The 17,186-nt window shown below is 51.5% G+C and overlaps 1 protein-coding gene across 4 annotated transcripts in view; it reads right to left on the bottom strand.

The window, feature by feature from the left end:
* LOC119433758 (neprilysin-1-like) overlaps positions 1-17,186 on the bottom strand; it is a 741,141-nt gene that overhangs the window by 511,848 nt on the left and 212,107 nt on the right. For all 4 annotated transcript variants that reach the window (XM_049659302.1, XM_049659303.1, XM_049659301.1 and 1 more), the window contains exon 8: positions 12,772-12,843. In XM_049659302.1, coding sequence (XP_049515259.1) covers positions 12,772-12,843 — 72 coding nt within the window. The remainder of the gene's footprint in view (positions 1-12,771; positions 12,844-17,186) is intronic.

The following is a 17,186-nucleotide window of genomic DNA, read 5'->3' as shown; positions in this document are numbered from 1 at the left end:
TGTTCAATGGCTCCAGTGGGCCAGCCGGATCGCCAGTGCCTAGAACGAGTGTGAGCCGTTCGGGCAACCAGCTGTTCCTGCTCTGCGTCACCTGCCTGCTCGGTTACGAACAGACGCTACTCTCTGAATTGCTCAGTACACCCCTTTACAATTGGTGGAAGGTGCTGGGTATTCAAGAACATCTACACCCTGGAACTTCGGTCTCGGGCTATGCCTCCCGTCATGCCAGACTCTCCCCAGCCGACGTCGCCGCCACCCTCCGTTGCCTGCTCTGGCGCTCTCCCGCTCCGCCATCCAGCGGTTTCCAGCGGTAAGGATGAGCAGGACGTCAATGACTGGTCGTCAACCTACGAACAGTTGAGCATGCACAATCGATGGGACGATACCGCCAAGTTAAATGCCGTCATCTTCTACCTTGCGGGAGTGGCTCACCTGTGCTTTAAAAATCACGAAGCCGACTTTCAGTCCTGGTCAGCGTTTAAGAACAGTTTCGCTGAAGTTTTCGGTCGCCCCGCCGTCCACAAATTGCGCGTCGAGCAGAGCAGCGGTTACGAGAGCGAGCGCAACGACTCGGTGAAACATTCACCTGTTATATGGAAGAGGTTCTCGACCTATGCAAACGTGTGGATGCTTCTATGCCCGAAAATGACTAACTGAAACACATTTTGAAGGGCATCGCCGATGACATTTTCCAAATGTGGATCGCCAAGAGCCCGCGCACCGTAGCAGAGCTCATAAACTTGTGCGAAAGCTACGACGAGTTGAGGAGGCAGCGCGATTTGACCAGGCGCCCCTGTGTGGCTGATGAGGCCCTCTCTTCCTTGACAGTCTTCTCTGATCGCTCCCCCATGCTCTCACAAATCCAAGCTTTCGTGCGGGAGGAAGTTGCACGTACGTCAGCTTTCTTTTCTATCTTTCGCTGTGCTACCCCAACAGCAGCCGCTGCCGCAACAGCCTCCTACACAGCTCACCCCGACGCTCCGGCGGGTTATTGAAGACCAAGTTGCTGAGGCTCTACCATTGCTCCATCAGCAGTCCCCTGTCACCGCGCCACTTACTTACGCATCCGTCGCCGCGCAGCCTCCTCGACAACCACTCGTTGCGCTACATGCACGGCCGCTACCACCCGTTCATCATCCCGTTCATCGACCTGCTCCTGCCTTTGCTAATCCTTGGCGCACGCTAGACAACAGGCCGATATGGTATGCCTGCTGTATTCCCGGCCATGTTGCACGACTCTGCCACCGCCGCATGCTGCACTCTGATGGCTTTGCGCAGTCGCCTCCCTACGCCAACGTGCAACCTTTCCACGACACTTCTTTTAGTCGGCAGTCGAACAGGCCACCAGCCGAGCGCCCGGTCATTACACGTCGTTCACCTTCCCCGCGTCGCCGCTGATTGTCCCTAATGCGTCGGCGCCCTTCACCCACGCAAGAGGAAAACTAAGCGCCGCAGTTCAGGAAGCAGGAACTGCGTCGCCATCGATCTGTACAAGTCCTCCATTGTCGCCTGCGAACGTTGTCGACCTTACTGTTGACTAGAGCACTGCACGGGCTCGGGCTTACCCGAAAGCCCGGGCCCGACCCGGCCCGTGGGCCGGGCCGGGCCGGGTAGAGCAGTTTTTTCACGGGCTCGGGCACGGCGTATGCTTTTTGACCCGGGCCCGGGCCGGGCTCGGGTTTTATGACGCGGGCCCGGGTTTTCTGCAAGTTATTCTCGGGCTTCTCCACTCTGAAAAACATTTATTTTTCGGTCTCGGGCCGGGTTCGGGCCGGTTTCGAGCCGGGCTCGGGCCGGGCTCGGGCTTAAGGTAAAGGGGTGGCGGGCCGGGCCGGGCGGGTAACGTAGATTATTTCCGGGCCCGGGCCGGGCCCGGGTCTCGCCATAAAAGTTTGATCGGGCTCGGGCGGGCCACCCAAAGGAAAAACGGGCCCGGGCCGGGCCCGGGCCGCAAAAATCGGCCCGTGCAGTGCTCTACTGTTGACGGCGTCTCTACCGTTGCGCTAATTGATACTGGAGCAGCCGTGTCTGTCCTAAACGAACGCCTCTTCTCGCGCTTTACGAAAAGTTACGACGCCACTTTCTGGGTTTTTCTCTTCACCCAGCAAGCGCCCAGCCAGTTCTGTCTTCAGAAGCATGCACAGCTAGAGTTATTATTCAGGCGTTCTCTATATTGTGGAGTTTGTGGTTCTGCAGTCATGCTCTCACGACGTGATACTTGGAGGGGGGGGGGGGGGGACTTTATTTCGCAAAATAACGCCGTCATCAACGGTGCGCGTGCTGACGTCGAATTATCGCCTCTGCATGACGTGCCCCTCGTCGATGCCACTTCTCTTCCCGCTAAGCTAGTCCTTCGGGAAGGCATCACCATACCGCCGTACTCGTCTGCCATTCCCGTCTTTTGTGGCACTGTCTCTGAAGGCGCTGCCCTCTTCACTCCTTCGGAACTCTTCATAACCGGCAAAGATGTTCCCCTCCTGTTTCGCCACGCTTGACATTTCAGCCGGTTTCAGCTCGATCGTTGTCTGCAATCCCCTTCCTACAGCCCTGAAGACTCTTTGCGGCAGAGCACTTGGCCGTGTTCAGCCTCTTGATGACATGTTTATTACCGACGTGCCGGATGCTTCGCATGCAGAGCTCATTGACTGCTGTGCACTTTCCACTTCTGCTCCGCCATCACCTGACTTATTCACACCTTTCATTGCCGACGACCTTACTTCCGAGCAGCGCTACCAGCTTCTTCACCTGCTTGCCCAGTTCCGTTCTTTTTTTTTTTTTTGATGTCGCTCAGCCTACTCTGGGCCGAACGTCAACCGTCAGCCACCACATCGACACTGGCTCCAACGCGCCATTGCGGCAGCGCCCCCCTATTGCAAAACCCAGTATCCAGTGCCCAGTGCCATGCCTGATCATGGGCCCAGTGTCGCGCACTGGATGCTGGGACGCTGGCAAGGCGCGGCATACTGGGAGGCGCTGGGCGCGGGGTACGTTGCGAAATGCAGCTCTAGAGCGCGAAATACGTGGTGCCTGGCTACCTTATATATATTTTTGAATACAGAAAGAAACAGAGAACGTTACCACTACGCCACGCCGATCCATGAGTAGCGGTTCATATTTTGCCATGTCAACGCGCTGACACAGTTGTAGCTTTGCACAGACGTCTCGCACAGACATGGTAGATGCGATATCGCCTTCAACTAAAACTTACGCCTCTATCAGAACGAAAAAGATGTTGCCCATATTGCATAGTATGCCTGGAAGTGCTGCACCACTGATTTGCGTTTGCGATTGGTATAATAACAAAAAAACCTTAAATGAACCGCCGACCCGGAATGTTGCCTGCCGATTTTGACAGCCGTTTCTTACTCTTCGCGCAAAGGTAATGCAACATTTCCATAGCTCCACAATGCTTTTCAATCGACACGTATGTTTAGGCACATATCTCCGTAAGAGAAGCGGTCGGTTAATGCGGCTGACAGCCTTCGGCGACAGCACATATAGGTATGTTTATAACGTCATATCGGCGTGCATTGCTTGTTATGCTGACACTGTACACACGAAAGAATGGTCTGTTTAAAAACACCGATGGAAAAGATGAACTACAGAGTGATTTATCTTCGTTAGACTTGTTGATTCCTCAGCCCAGATGGGCCGATAGAGTGCAGACAAACTCGGCGGGTACGTACGGTAGGCTTAACCTTCGGTTGAAGCGAACGATCTCGCTGTGGGTACCGGGCGGATGCGAAAATATTTGTACTTGAGCTTCAGAACCTTTTAGCTATTATTTTTAGTACAGCAGGGAAAGTGTAAGCGCACGAATCACCGCAGCTTCATTGTCGGGGCGATAATATCAATCAGCGGCAGGCTTTCTGGGGTCCGTTCGAACGCGTCTGAACGGCTGCTCGGTTTCGTGTAGACTCTACAACACTGCGACAACTCGCAGTCTTCGATTGCGTACAAACTACTAGAAAACGAGGCGTAATCCGCGTTTGCGTAATTTCGTTCACGAATACAGCTATCCGCACAGTCAAAAGGGAAATGTACAAAGCGAAAGTGATCTGAAGTGTCGCATATGCATGGGCTAATTCACGCACCTTTATTCCAAGCTGTAATACCGCCGACACGAAATATACATTTGTGATCCCAAGTTATAGCGCTATATTTAGGACACCAGTTTGTTTTTTGGACAGGAGATGCCCATAAAATTGTGTCAAGTATTTAATACTCAACAGCGCCTATACTCCAGCAGTGCGGCACAAGCGAAACCAGCGCAGTCTCCAGTACGAGCCAGCGAACTCCAGCGCGTATACAGCGCACACCAGTGCGCCCCAGCGTCATAGCAGTGAAACCAGTGTCTCGTCCAGTGTGACCCAGCACTTCTCCAGCGATCTCACCAGTCTCACAGGGACTCCCAGTGACTCCCAGCGTGCGCCAGCGTGCGCCAGCGTCCCCAGTGCCACCCAGTGTCAAAAAACGGGCTGGTTTCACACTGGGAGGCACTGGAAGACGCTGGTTTTTGCAATACCGCGTCTCAGCTAAGGAGCGTCAGGTGATTAGCGAGCACGTCGACGACACGCTTCAGCGCGTCGTCATTCGACCTTCCCATAGCCCGTGGGCATCACCGCTGGTTCTCGTCACAAAAAAAAAGATGGTTCCATTCGGTTCTGCGTCGATTATCGCCGTCTCAATCAGATAACGCGAAAAGACCTGTACCCTCTACCGCGCATTGAAGACGCTCTGGACAGCTTGCAAGGCACTGAATTCTTCTCTTCGCTGGATTAACGATCGGGCTACTGGCAGGTCCCGGTGTCAGCAGTTGATCGCCCTAAAACCGCATTCATTACTCCAGATGGTTTATACGAATTTAATGTGATGCCATTTACCCTATGCAATGCGCCTGCTACGTTTGAGCGAATGATGGACAATATCTTGCGTAGCCTAAAATGGAGCACGTGTTTATGCTACCTCGACGACATCGTTGTGTTCGCCCCTGATTTCAGCACGCATGTTCTCCGCCTTAGGCAAGTGTTGATGTCCTTGACGAACGCCTGCCTGCAACTGAACTTGAAAAAGTGCCAGTTCGCCGCGCGCAAGCTTATGATTCTAGGTCACGTCGTATCTTAAGATGGCATTTGCCCCGACCCATCAAAACTTCGCGCTGTCGCAGAGTTTCCTAAACCTAAGACACTCAAAGAACTCTGCGCCTTCATCGGCCTCTGTTCTTACTTCCGACGATTTGTTCGCAATTTTGCCTCGATTATTTCACCTCTGACACAACTCTTAAGTGGCGCCAACGACCCTCCTCCTGTTCTCCTGCGTGCGACACCGCGTTCGTGACCTGGCGCCGTCTACTGACGTCTCCGCCTATACTGCGACACTACAAACCCACCGCCCCAACTGAAGTGCATACGGATGCCAGTGGTATTGGCCTTGGCGCTGTTCTTGCGCAGCGCAAGCCTGGCTACTCCGAGTACGTCGTTGCTTACGCCAGTCGTGCGCTGACCAAAGCCGAACGCAATTATAGCGTCACAGAAAAAGAATGTCTGGCCATCGTTTGGGCACTCGGGAAGTTTCGCCCATATTTATACGGCCGACCTTTCAATGTGGTTACTGACCATCACGCCCTTTGTTGGTTATCCTCTTTAGAAGACCCGCATGGACGCCTTGCTCGCAGGGCTCTTCGCATTCAAGAGTACGACATGCACGTCATCTGCTGCTCAGGCCGCAAGCACGCTGACGCTCTGTCCCGCTCTCCGCTGCCAGCCGAGACTGCCTCCCTCTCCACCTTTGAGACGGTGCCGTCGGTCGACATCGACACGTTCGCTTCAGAAGAGCGCAAGGATCCTTGGGTGGCCTGTCTCTTGGATCTCCTTTCTGGCTCGCCAGCATCTCCCATCTTCCCGCTCCCTGCGTCGCCAGGCTGCCCGTTTTGCTGTCCGGGATAACCTATTGTATCAACGCAACTACCAGGCCGATGGTTGCAAGTGGCTCCTAGTTATCCCTAGGACTTTGCGTTCCGACATGTGCGCGTCTTTCCATACTGACCCACAATGGGCACACGCCGGCGTTTTGAAGACGTATGAGCGCCTGCGGCAACGTTACTACTGGCGAGGAATGTTTACTTTTGTCCAAAAGTTTGTCCCCTCGTGCCCGCAATGCCAACGCCGCAAATCTCCACCTCATCCGGCCCACGGTTTATTACAGCCACTACCGTGCCCTGATCGTGCCTTCGACCGTGTGGGAATCGACCTGTACGAGCCGCTACCGCTAACACCTGCTGGCAAACGATGGATTATTGCCGCAGTTGAGCACCTTACACGCTATGCTGAAACCGGCGCTCTACCTGCGGCAACCGCCAGTGACGTTGCATCCTTTCTGCTCCATCGTTTCATTCTTCGTCATGGCCCAGCTCGGGAACTGCTGAGCGATAGAGGCCGCGTGTTCTTGTCGCAGGTGGTTGAAGCTCTGCTTGCTCAATGTCGCATAGTTCACCGGACCACCACGGCGTACCATCCTCAAACTAACGGGCTTACGGAGCGTTTCAATCGAACCCTAGGTGATATTTTCGCCATGTACGTTTCATTGGAGCATACAAACTGGGACATCCTCCTCCCATTTGTCACGTACGCATACAATACGGCTACCCAAAGTACTACAGTATTTTCCCCGTACTTCCTCCTCTACGGTCGCGATCCTTCCCATACCATCGATACTGTTTTGCCTTATACACCAGACACGTCAGAGTGTGCTCCCGTTTCAGCCGTCGCCCGATACGCCGAGGAATGCCGTCAATTAGCCCGACATTTTACCTCCGACGACCAACAACGACAAAAATCCAATCGTGATGGCAATGCTACGAATCCGAACTTCGCTTCCGGCACACTTGTCTTGTTATCCGTGCCTTCTACCACGCCTGGACTTTCGACAAAACTTCTCTCGAAGTATGATCGACCATACCGCATCGTCGAACGCACCTCTCCGGTCAACTATGTCATAGAGCCGCTTACACCGACATCCGACAAGCGCCGCCGTGGCACGGGATGTTGTCCACGTTCACCGCCTGAAACCATTCTATGACCCACTCGTCTCCATATCGTAAGTCGCCAGGATAGCTCCGCTTTTGCACCGGGCGTAATTGTAATGAAGAAGGAGAGCACAAGTACAAGGCCAGCCAGATCTACTGTTCAATGCCTCCAGTGGGCCAGCCGGATCGCCAGTGCTTAGTACGAGTGGGAGTCGTTCGGGCAACCAGCTGTTCCTGCTCTGCGTTACCTGCCTGCTCGGTTACGAACAGACGCTACCTTCTGAATTGCTCAGTACACCCTTTTACAGTTTACTTTTCTACTTTCATTGGCCTGCCGCTCACCGCCAAAGATATTGAACACGCAACAAACCGCGGCAGGCTCCTAACGAGTGTCTGAAACTTATCTGGCATGGTTGGCGAAAAAGTGTTCCAAATGATTCGAGTGCCTCAATAGCTGTATTTTAATTAACTGTCCCTTAATTAACTTCGCCCGGATTCACACCACTTGTGATGGGTGGGACTCCCACCAATGGTAGCGAGTTCGGCCATCAATGTTGGCGCCATCCATTCTGGTGACATTTAAGTGCCGTATCGCCGAATGCTCAATTTTAACAGCGGAGCTGTTTAAGCTCGCCGTAATTTGTGCCGCCTGCCACTGCGTCGCCTAGCAACCACTTCGCGGAGCGTTGCGCGCTATGCTCGGAAGAGAGAAAGAGAAAATCAGAGCGAGAGAGAGAGAGTAACAAATTGTAGCACCACCAACGAGGCAACGCGCAGAGGTGCTGTCGACGCCATCCGCGCTTCTCCGTTTGCCCACATTAGCGCCGAACGCTCGCGGTGTCTGTGACATCAGCAGGTGCCCCTGGCGGTGGCTCCATAGAGAAACATACTACGTAATGAGTGGCCACAACAGCAATTCAGGGTCTGACCACCCGCCAGATGGCGTAGCGACAAGAGCTTCCACTTCGCTTCAAAGATAGACAGGTTATCATGCCTACAGCGGGCTGCCTCGACGCGTCATATATTTCTCTATGACGTCCCCTCTGTGGTGTCCCGTATCCATAGAAACGTTGATGCTGCGCCGGCTGCTCCGGTCACGTGCGGCTGGATATGCCCACCTCGCCGCGCTTTCAACATGCCGGTTCGCTGCTGCAGTAAGTTGCATCCTTTTGTCTGCACTAAGAATTTGCAGTTGTTTGCGTTCAACATTGTTAAAGAGATGTTTATTGATGCTGATGGAGTGTATTTTTGCGTGCGTAGCATACAATATATGCTTCGGCGCCCACCGAGGCTGGTTCGTAAGCGTGGGCATAACGCGTAAGCGTAAGCATAACGCGTTGCTGTCATTGCTAAACCATTCTTGTTGTTCTGCCTGCTCTTTACCTGCAATTTTAAGGATATGTACTGAAATTAGTTGTGTCAAATAGGATCTTGGTAGTACGCTTGTAAACAAGGAAAAATAAAGCACTTTGTACTGTGCCACTACTGCTTCCTGTTGTGTGTAATTCAGAAGAACGGCAAAAAAGTGAGAACAGAAACAACAACAAAATATCTGACCGCATGATTTTATGCTGTTCGCATGAGCAAATTCTGTTTTGCATGGTACATCGACAACCTTGGTTGTTTTTGTTTAGTAGAAAGATTGCGATCTGCTAGTTTATACACCTGTTTATGCCAAAAACACAACACCGGAGCTTCACTAAAGACAACGTAGTTGAACACTTAAACAGCTAGGTAAATCATATTGAAAAGCGCTGCTGTCAAAATCGAAACCAAAACACAGCCAAACCAGGCGTCCCGAATCTCGGAAGACAAAATTGACGGTCTGACCAGCCGCTGGTCGCGCTGGTAGCAGTGCAGTAGCTGGGCCCCAAGGCCCTACGGGAGTGTCCGCTCTTTACGTAATATGTTTCTCTATGGTGGCTCGGCCGTGCTCCCACCAGCTGCGTGCTACTGCGCATGTGCCGTGACGTCATCCCAGCGTGTCGTCTGCTGCGCGCCGCCCGTACAGTGTGCATCTATAGCTTTCGCCCCACTTCCCCTACGTGTGCTAGGACTGCAAGTGCTTCGCGAGGCGTTCCGCGATGCCAAGGACCGCGAGGAAATGATTCGCATAACTCAGCATCACTTGGCATTACTTCGTATAACTTAACATCACTTCGTATAGCCAGGATCAGCTAGAAATCAATCAGCTCCACTGCGTCTTTAGCCTTGCGCCACTAGTGCAAGCTACCCCGAATTTTTCTCGATAACGCCGGACTTTACATTTTTCGTCCCATGAGCCATTTAAGGCCTTCGCCTTAAAACTCACAGTTCTGCACGGCACACGCAGCAAAGTCACAGCATATAAGCTGGCGGAGCGGCTGCATAGGAGCTCGAGTTTCGGCAGCACGCACTAGAGGGTATTCGCCGTGAAGTCTCTCTGAGTCGCTTTCATGGGGATGAACTCAACTGTCCGCCCGACCTCGACAGCGTGCTGCGGCTTGTGCTGCTCTCTGCGCAGCGGTCTGCTCAGTCCGACATCGCCTGGTAGCAGCTACGCGCGTAGCTCTACGATTCGCTCTTGAACAGCGGTTCGTACCTGGCGAGGAGGCACTATAACGCGTACTAAGGACTAAACACAGGTATGGAGACTACCCAGCGCATATGGGACAATCCTGGACACCTGGCACGATAATGCTTCATTCACACAGCCGTCAAACGTTCCGTTGGGTCACCGTCACGCCAAAAAAAATCTACAGCAGGCGTGACGCAGCGGTGTACGAATAGGCGACGACGGTGGTGGCGACATCGACAGCAGCGCGGTTTTGGACCGTGTTGACTGAACGGTCCAATGTTCGCCTAAACAAGATAAATATGATCTAAATTATGCATTGAACCTGTTAAATAATTTGATGTTGGAATAATGTTTGCATAAACTAAGAAAAAATCTGTAATGGCGAGCCTCAACAACCACGGGTACAGTGTACTAGAATAAAAGAGTAGTGTGCGCAGTGGCAACGGGGCGAGGTGAAGCTGCCGATGTCAACTTGGAAACGGAGCTATACATTGAAATCTACGGTGCAACACTTGCTGTTCCCCAGGGAAAGCGCATATTGCTGCACATGCAAAGAAAAGACGCCGCCAACATGCAGAGCGAGCACCGCGGTGTTGAAACAAACGGAACTGGCGCGAACGCGGTTCAGCAACATGCACTTTCCCTGTGGCACATCCGGAGTTGCACCATCGGTTTCAGTGTATTTCTAAGTTGACATCAGCGGCTTGATGCTCCCGGCGCCACTGAGCCATTACCCTTATATTCTAGTACATCGTACCACGGGTCTACTTTCGTGATTATGAGCCATCTTCTGCTGCTCTTATTACAGCGTAAGCAGTTATGGGCTCATTTCAATAGCCGTTTCTGCTCGCGATGATGCCGCCGCCCCGTAGCCGCTATCGCAGGAAATGCGAAAAAAAAAACGGCTCTCCGCCGGGACCGAAGCCAGGCCCGCTACGTGGGAGTCAGATACTTTACCACTGAGCCACGCAAGCGCTTGATCTCAGGCAAAGAAAAATTCCCTTCATACGCGCCCTGCGCCTCTGCGCCGGCGCGCCTAGGCAGGCGCGCAGGCGCAGACGACCCGAGCCTCCGCCAGTATGGTGGCGCCATCTAGTCAACGTGCCTGCAACCACCGCGTGCGACAAGATGCGATTCAGACGCGTTGCGATTCAGACGAGGCGCGCAATCAACGCTATCCCGATGTTAGATGTGAACCACGTATTCTGGGTACCTCTTCGGTACACGTTATGGCGTCTCCTCGCAAGGTACGAACCGCTGCTGAAGAAGCGAATCGTAGAGCTACGTGCGCGGCTACAACCAGGCATGATCGGGCTCAGCAGACTGCGGTGCAGAGAGCATTGTAACCGCAGCTCGCCGTCGCCGGTCCGACAGTTCAGATCGTTCTCGTCCAAATCGAGGTGAAGACACTTTGCCGCGAAGACCTTGTTGTGCGTGGCGCCGAAATTGGAGCTACTCTTGCGCCGCTCAATCTGCTTACGTTGTGACTGTGCTGCGTGTGCCGCGCAAACCTGTGACTTTTTGCTTTTCAAGCTGAGACAGCAACAAGCGCACAATGTTCGGCAACGAACGAGTACGTGGGGTTGGAACATGGGCAAGAATCGCAAGTTCGGCCTTCGGCGTTGTCCATGTCGCACATTTGAGCACCACAGAAGCGCACAGCTGAGTTTTCGATGTGCCGCATGTGGAACGAAGGCAAACAAGCCAGCAGCCGCTGCTGTTGCCAGCTTCAGCTTTGTAAAATGGCTGTTTTAGCGAAGGCTTCTTAACTTCTGATTGGTCGATTTTGTAGAAGCGGGGCTCCGTCAGTGTGCTGGCGACGGAAACGTTGAGCACATCTCTGCGTCGCCGGCGACCAGTATCTTGAGGAGAAAACGACTCGGAAACCCTCTCCCGTGACGAAAACCGGCGCAGTGACGGCCACACGACGGAGCGTTTGACGGCTGTGTGAATGAGGCCTAACGATGCAACAGCGACAAGTCGTCACGCATGGTAGAATACAACGCAACTGCTGGGCTTGAACGTATCTACGCTACGCAGCACGCATCTCGCAATGGGTGACAAGTGGCACGATATGATGCTGCTAATGCTGCTGCTGATGATGATGATTGTTTATTCCGCTTCTCTCTGAAATGTAGCGGTGAAAAGTAGTCACCTAGTATTAATCACGTATGCTATACGTAATTTTCACTCTAGGATTTCAGTAAAAAACTTCGTTAACCTTCTTTTTCGTCCTCGAAGCGTCTCTAGTTAGCTTTACCGCTGCCTGTGCAACTGGTACACGGCGTGCCACTTGGTGCTATTTTGTGCAACTGCAATGGAAAGTGTGTAGGTATCGACGCTACGTGGATCGCATGTCACATCATGTGACTCCAGTTAGGACATGTGTACAGGGAATGTTTCCGCAGCCGCGAGCAAGCGCTGGCGTCTCCGAGTAGTGGAGTAGCTGACTCCCACGCAGAGGGCCCTGGTTCGATCCAGCTGGGAACTGGGTATTTTTTCTAATTCCTGGTGATAGCTGCGACTGACACCGGCGGTTGACCACATCGCCAACTGAAACCACTTTTGGAATGAGCCCATACCAACGTACGCTGGAAAATACATAATTTAGTCAACGTAAAGTTGGCGATGACCAAAAAGAAAGAGTACAAAATAATCAAAGCAAAGTTTGCGCAATTGAGTAGTCCAAGCAGTTTCAGTGTGATATTACGAAAAACTTCCTTATTGTGAAATTACTGAGTGCAGATATGTTTGAACGTTTCGAGTTCTTATAGACGCCCGTACATTCTAATAATCAGCCCCAATATGTTCGCATAGAAGGGGATAACTTCTGAGAACATGTTTGCAACTAATGGTGGGACTTAGAACAAGTCTAATGGTTCACACATAAGTATGCGGAATCAGTATTCATTTCAGAACGTTGGACTTCAATCTGTGTGGTTTATATTTCTTGATCTTTTCAGAAAAAAAGCTTTATTAGGGTGACAAAGCATTTGAAATAGTTATTAAGTTAACTATGTCTAACACAAAAATTTATAATTTAGCCCTTCACCTTTAAAGACAGAAGAAGAAAGAAAGAGAACATTACACTGAGTAAGTACAACAGAGCATATACGCGTATTGGGGTATGGTATCTTCATTTGTTCGTTTCTGTAGTTAAACTAATTGATCGTGATAAAAGGTGACTCACATTCGGATACTTCGATTCCAGATAGTTTATACTGCTTGTATCATGATAGCCTTCGACAGTTATATCCGAGAGCTGAAAAATTTACGAGGATAAAGTGTGTTACATAAAACAGTCTTCCAGTAAAACAAAGACGCAAACATTCCTGATGGCAGTTTATGAAATACAGTTTTCATGCTTTAAAAGTTTACCCCTTTCAGCTTACGTGACCATTACAAAGAAATGGGCAACAACTTTTTTATGGCAACCGGAGTTTTCTTTTTTCAATACAAACAGTTCTGAGCTGCTCGTGAGCGCCCCAAGTAGCGCTGCCACTGCGCACCTCAATCAACTCTTCAGAAACATATACGCGGCTACGATCGAAACTTCACGCTTTCATGCCAACATACAATTAAACGTTCGGCTGGTGTTTCACTCTTCTAACACAAGAAGGCGAAAGCTTGCTGCACACTTGGTAATAGATGAAGTTATACAATCGGGGTTACACTTCTTTGTACGCCATATTCGTAATGCAATAAGTTATACATTCAGGGCTAGACTTATTGCAACACATAACGAGCCACAATGGGATATACACGTGCACTTGTGGCACTAAGGGAACATTTGAACGCCACATACGTACACTTACCGTAGTACATAAAGTGCAGTATGTTAGTGTACGCACTAGGCTACACCTTTAGTCAGCGAGATGGCTGTGACGTGACGTTTGCATTCACGCTCGCACTATGCGCACTTTTAGTAAGTCAGAACTGTTGAGCACCCGTGACTCGAGAAAAACGTGCTCGTCTCGCACCCCGCAGGCACAGGTTCGATTGCCACCCAGACCGAAATGTACCAAATTTTGTTTTCAAAACCACTAATTTACTTTGTTTACCTCGACCTCCGTGAGAAAGGTCACGTCAATCCGAGCATTTCTTGTGGCATCGGCCATTTTACAGTGTAGGCTGTTGTGGGCTCATTCATATAGCCGTTTCAGTTCTAGATGGCGTCCGGCACCGTGACTGTAACCGCTATCGCCGGAAATGCGAAAAAAAGTACCCGGTTGCGCCACCGGGATCGAGCCCAGACCCGCTGCGCGGGAGTTCGCGGGCGAGTGCGTGAGCAAGTTCATTACCAGGTGTAGATGTATGTCAAGCGGCCCAGATGATGCGCACCTTAACATGCGTGGTAACATGGGTGAAAGAGTGACAGGCAGCCTGGGAGCCAGTGACTCGATGAATAGGGTCAGCCTGGGGCTTAGGGTGTACGCGCAAGCGATTGCGACGTACGGTAATGGCCCCCATATCTGCGACTCTATTTTCTGGTTGAAGAGTGTTGCGGACACAAGCGGACGACGGTGGCCCTTAGACTCATGGCGTCCATTAGCAGGTAGCATGCTTTACCGTGAAGGTGATCGGTGCATCACTGGTATCATTCCCCAACTACACACATCAGTGATGTGTGGTGCTGTCCTCGTCCTGTGCGGTGGTAAGGGCGCACATCTTAGGAAATAGGCGCCACTCGATAACCATCGCTCACATAGTGACACTACATCGGCCGGCACTCTGTTCGTCCCGTGTGCTCGGAACCTCTTTATCCACGTACGTTCCCACCTCGTTCCTCATACTACTCTTATGGACAGCGCAAGACGTCCAAATGGCGCACCGTGGATGGTAAACCGATGGGTTTTAACTGCCGACGCAATGGGCATATCACACGCCACTGCCGCAGAAGCTGGACTTCTCCGACACGTTATTTTTCTGACTACCGCCGTCCTCCCTCTATTTCGTCCTTTTCATTCCCTCCTTCTAAGCCTGACCCATTATCCGGCCCTGCGACGCCTCTTATACGACCCCGCTACTCCCGCTCACCTCCATCCCGCCGTCAATCTCGTTCGCCCCCGTCACGCCGTGCTCCTTCTCCGCCCTATTCGCAGCACCCCCGACCGGAAAACTAGACAGTGCGGCTTCTGGAGGTGGAGGTGCATTGACTACATTGGCAAGAAATTCTTGCTTTACCTTGCCCACGAACCAGAATCTTTTGGACGTTCTTGTTGACAATGTTCCAGTGTACGCGTTAATTGACACTAGGGCGCATGTGTCCATTATGAGTGCTAGTCTTGGGCGTCGAGCCAAGAAAGTTCTGCCCCGAACCGAGCTGTACGAGTCACCAATGGAGGGACTGTTGCTCTTGTTGGCAGGTGCTCTACCCGACTCACCATTGCTGAGCGACGCACCATCATTGTTTTCACCGTCATCGAGCATTTCGCTTACGACCTCATTCTCGGTCTGGATTGTCTCGCCAGTCTTTGTGCCCTTGTTGACTGTTCGGCCGGCTCACTTCACCTTGACTCTTCTTGCCGACCCTGTGGACCTGCCTCCAAGCCGTTAAAGCTGCATGGATTCTATTCGCCTACCGCCTAAATCTGTAACACAGGCCGACTTGTTTTCCACACCAGCTGTACTTGACGGCAATTACATGGTCGCACCAATTCTAGCCGCTAGGCTTACCCATGGTGTTAAAGTTCCGCACACTGCACTGTGCAGACAATTACAGGCAACCGCACCTGCCCTCCTTCCCTGCTCAATTTCGCGCCAACTGCGCAAGTACTGCCAAAGGGGATCTCATTGGATGTGTAATTAGCGCTCTGCAGGATGATCACGACGAGCCCTTCACTGCCTAAGATTGTTACAGCTTAGCCCATACCGCGACATCATCCCACGGCGGTGGCTTCGACATTGAGAGGATATTCCTGTGACCTTACATCTGCTGAAGCTGAAGCCCTCTGCCGCGAGCTTGGAGGCTATCGCGACATTTTAAACTTTGACAATCGACGCTTAGATCAAACGTCCATTGTGACCCATCGCATAAATACTGGCGATGCGAACCCTATTCACCGACGTCCATATCGTTTTTCTACGTAGCAACGAGCAGTTCTCCAACAGGAAGTGAAAAGGATGCTTGAAAATGACTTTATCAAGCCTTCCTGTATTCCCTAGGCTTCTCCCACCGTACTTGTCAAAACGAAGAATGGAACTTGGTGCTTTTGTGTAGATTATCGCCACCTAAACAACATACCAAAAAAAGGACATTTGCCCTTGCCACGTATTGATGACGCATTAGACTACCTGTACGATGCCACCTATTTTTCTTCGATTGACTTACGGTCCGGCTACTGGCAGATATCCGTTGACGGCAGGGACCGAGAGAAGACTACATTTGTTACCCCTGACAGTCTTTATAAGTTCAAGGTGATGTCTTTTGGTCCCTGTAACGTACCGGCCACATTCGAACGAATGATGGACTATTGCTGCAGGGTTTCAAGTGGTCCACCTGTTTGTGCTATCCGGACGACGTCATCGTTTTGTCGCCCATATTCGACATGTATCTCGATCGTCTTTCAGCCATTCTTGACGTGTTACACCGAGCCGGTCTCCAGTTGAACTCTTCCAAATGTCACTTTTTTTCTCGCCGCCAAATCACCGTCTTTGGACAGCTCGTGGATGCTTGATCCGGTAAAAATTCGCGCCGTTACGAATTTTCCTGTCGCGAAGTATACAAAAGCCTTGTAGTTTCGTAGGGCGGTGCTGCCATTTCCACGGCTTTGTAAAAAATATTTGCGACCATTGCATGTCCACTTACCGACCTCTTGAAGAAAGATGTTGTTGTGTTTTCTTGGGGTCCTGATCATGCCACAGCATTTTCTCACCTCACTAATCTTCTTACCACGCCTCCAATTCTGGCCCACTTCGACCCTTCTGCCTTAACGGAAGTTCTAACTGATGCCAGTGGTCACGGCTTAGAAGCAGTGTTGGTGTACACTGCTCCAGCGCCAGCGTGGACATGATCGCATTATAGCCTATGCCAGCCGACTTCTACCACCCGCTGAGGGCAATTATTCAATCACAGAGCGCGTTGCGAAGTTTCGTCCATACTTGTACGAACGCCCATTCTGTGTCATCACTGATCACCATGCTCTCTGCTGGCTATCCTGGCTCAAGGACCCCACGGTACAACTCGTTCGCTGAGCTTTACGCTTACAAGAATAGACCTTCTCCGTGGCATATAAGACGGAACGCTTGCACCAGGATGCAGATTATTTGTCCCGCTACCCCGTGGAAGAATTGACAGATGCGGATGCCATCGCTTTCGTTTTTTTCTGTGTCCCAGTTGCTTCAAATTGGCAACGGCAATCCTTCGTTACGAGCCCTGATCGACCGGCTGGAGTCAACGCCTGGTGACGCGTGCCTCCGGATGCTCCGCCTCCCGAACCACCCCGACCGGGCAAGCCATTCGCATGGCGCAAGGTGTTAGTTAACAAAAAATCAATTTTTCAAAAACATTCGTCAGAAAAATAGTAAAGTACGACTAAACCATAGCCTGCAGACGTGATATTGTTAGATTGTAATTTTAATATACCAGGAAAAAGCCTGATAAGC

The sequence above is a fragment of the Dermacentor silvarum genome, chromosome 11, assembly GCF_013339745.2.
Source record: "Dermacentor silvarum isolate Dsil-2018 chromosome 11, BIME_Dsil_1.4, whole genome shotgun sequence".
NCBI lineage: Eukaryota > Metazoa > Arthropoda > Arachnida > Ixodida > Ixodidae > Dermacentor > Dermacentor silvarum.
Note: the sequence above shows the minus strand (reverse complement) of the source record. Positions and strands in the feature narration are given on the sequence as shown.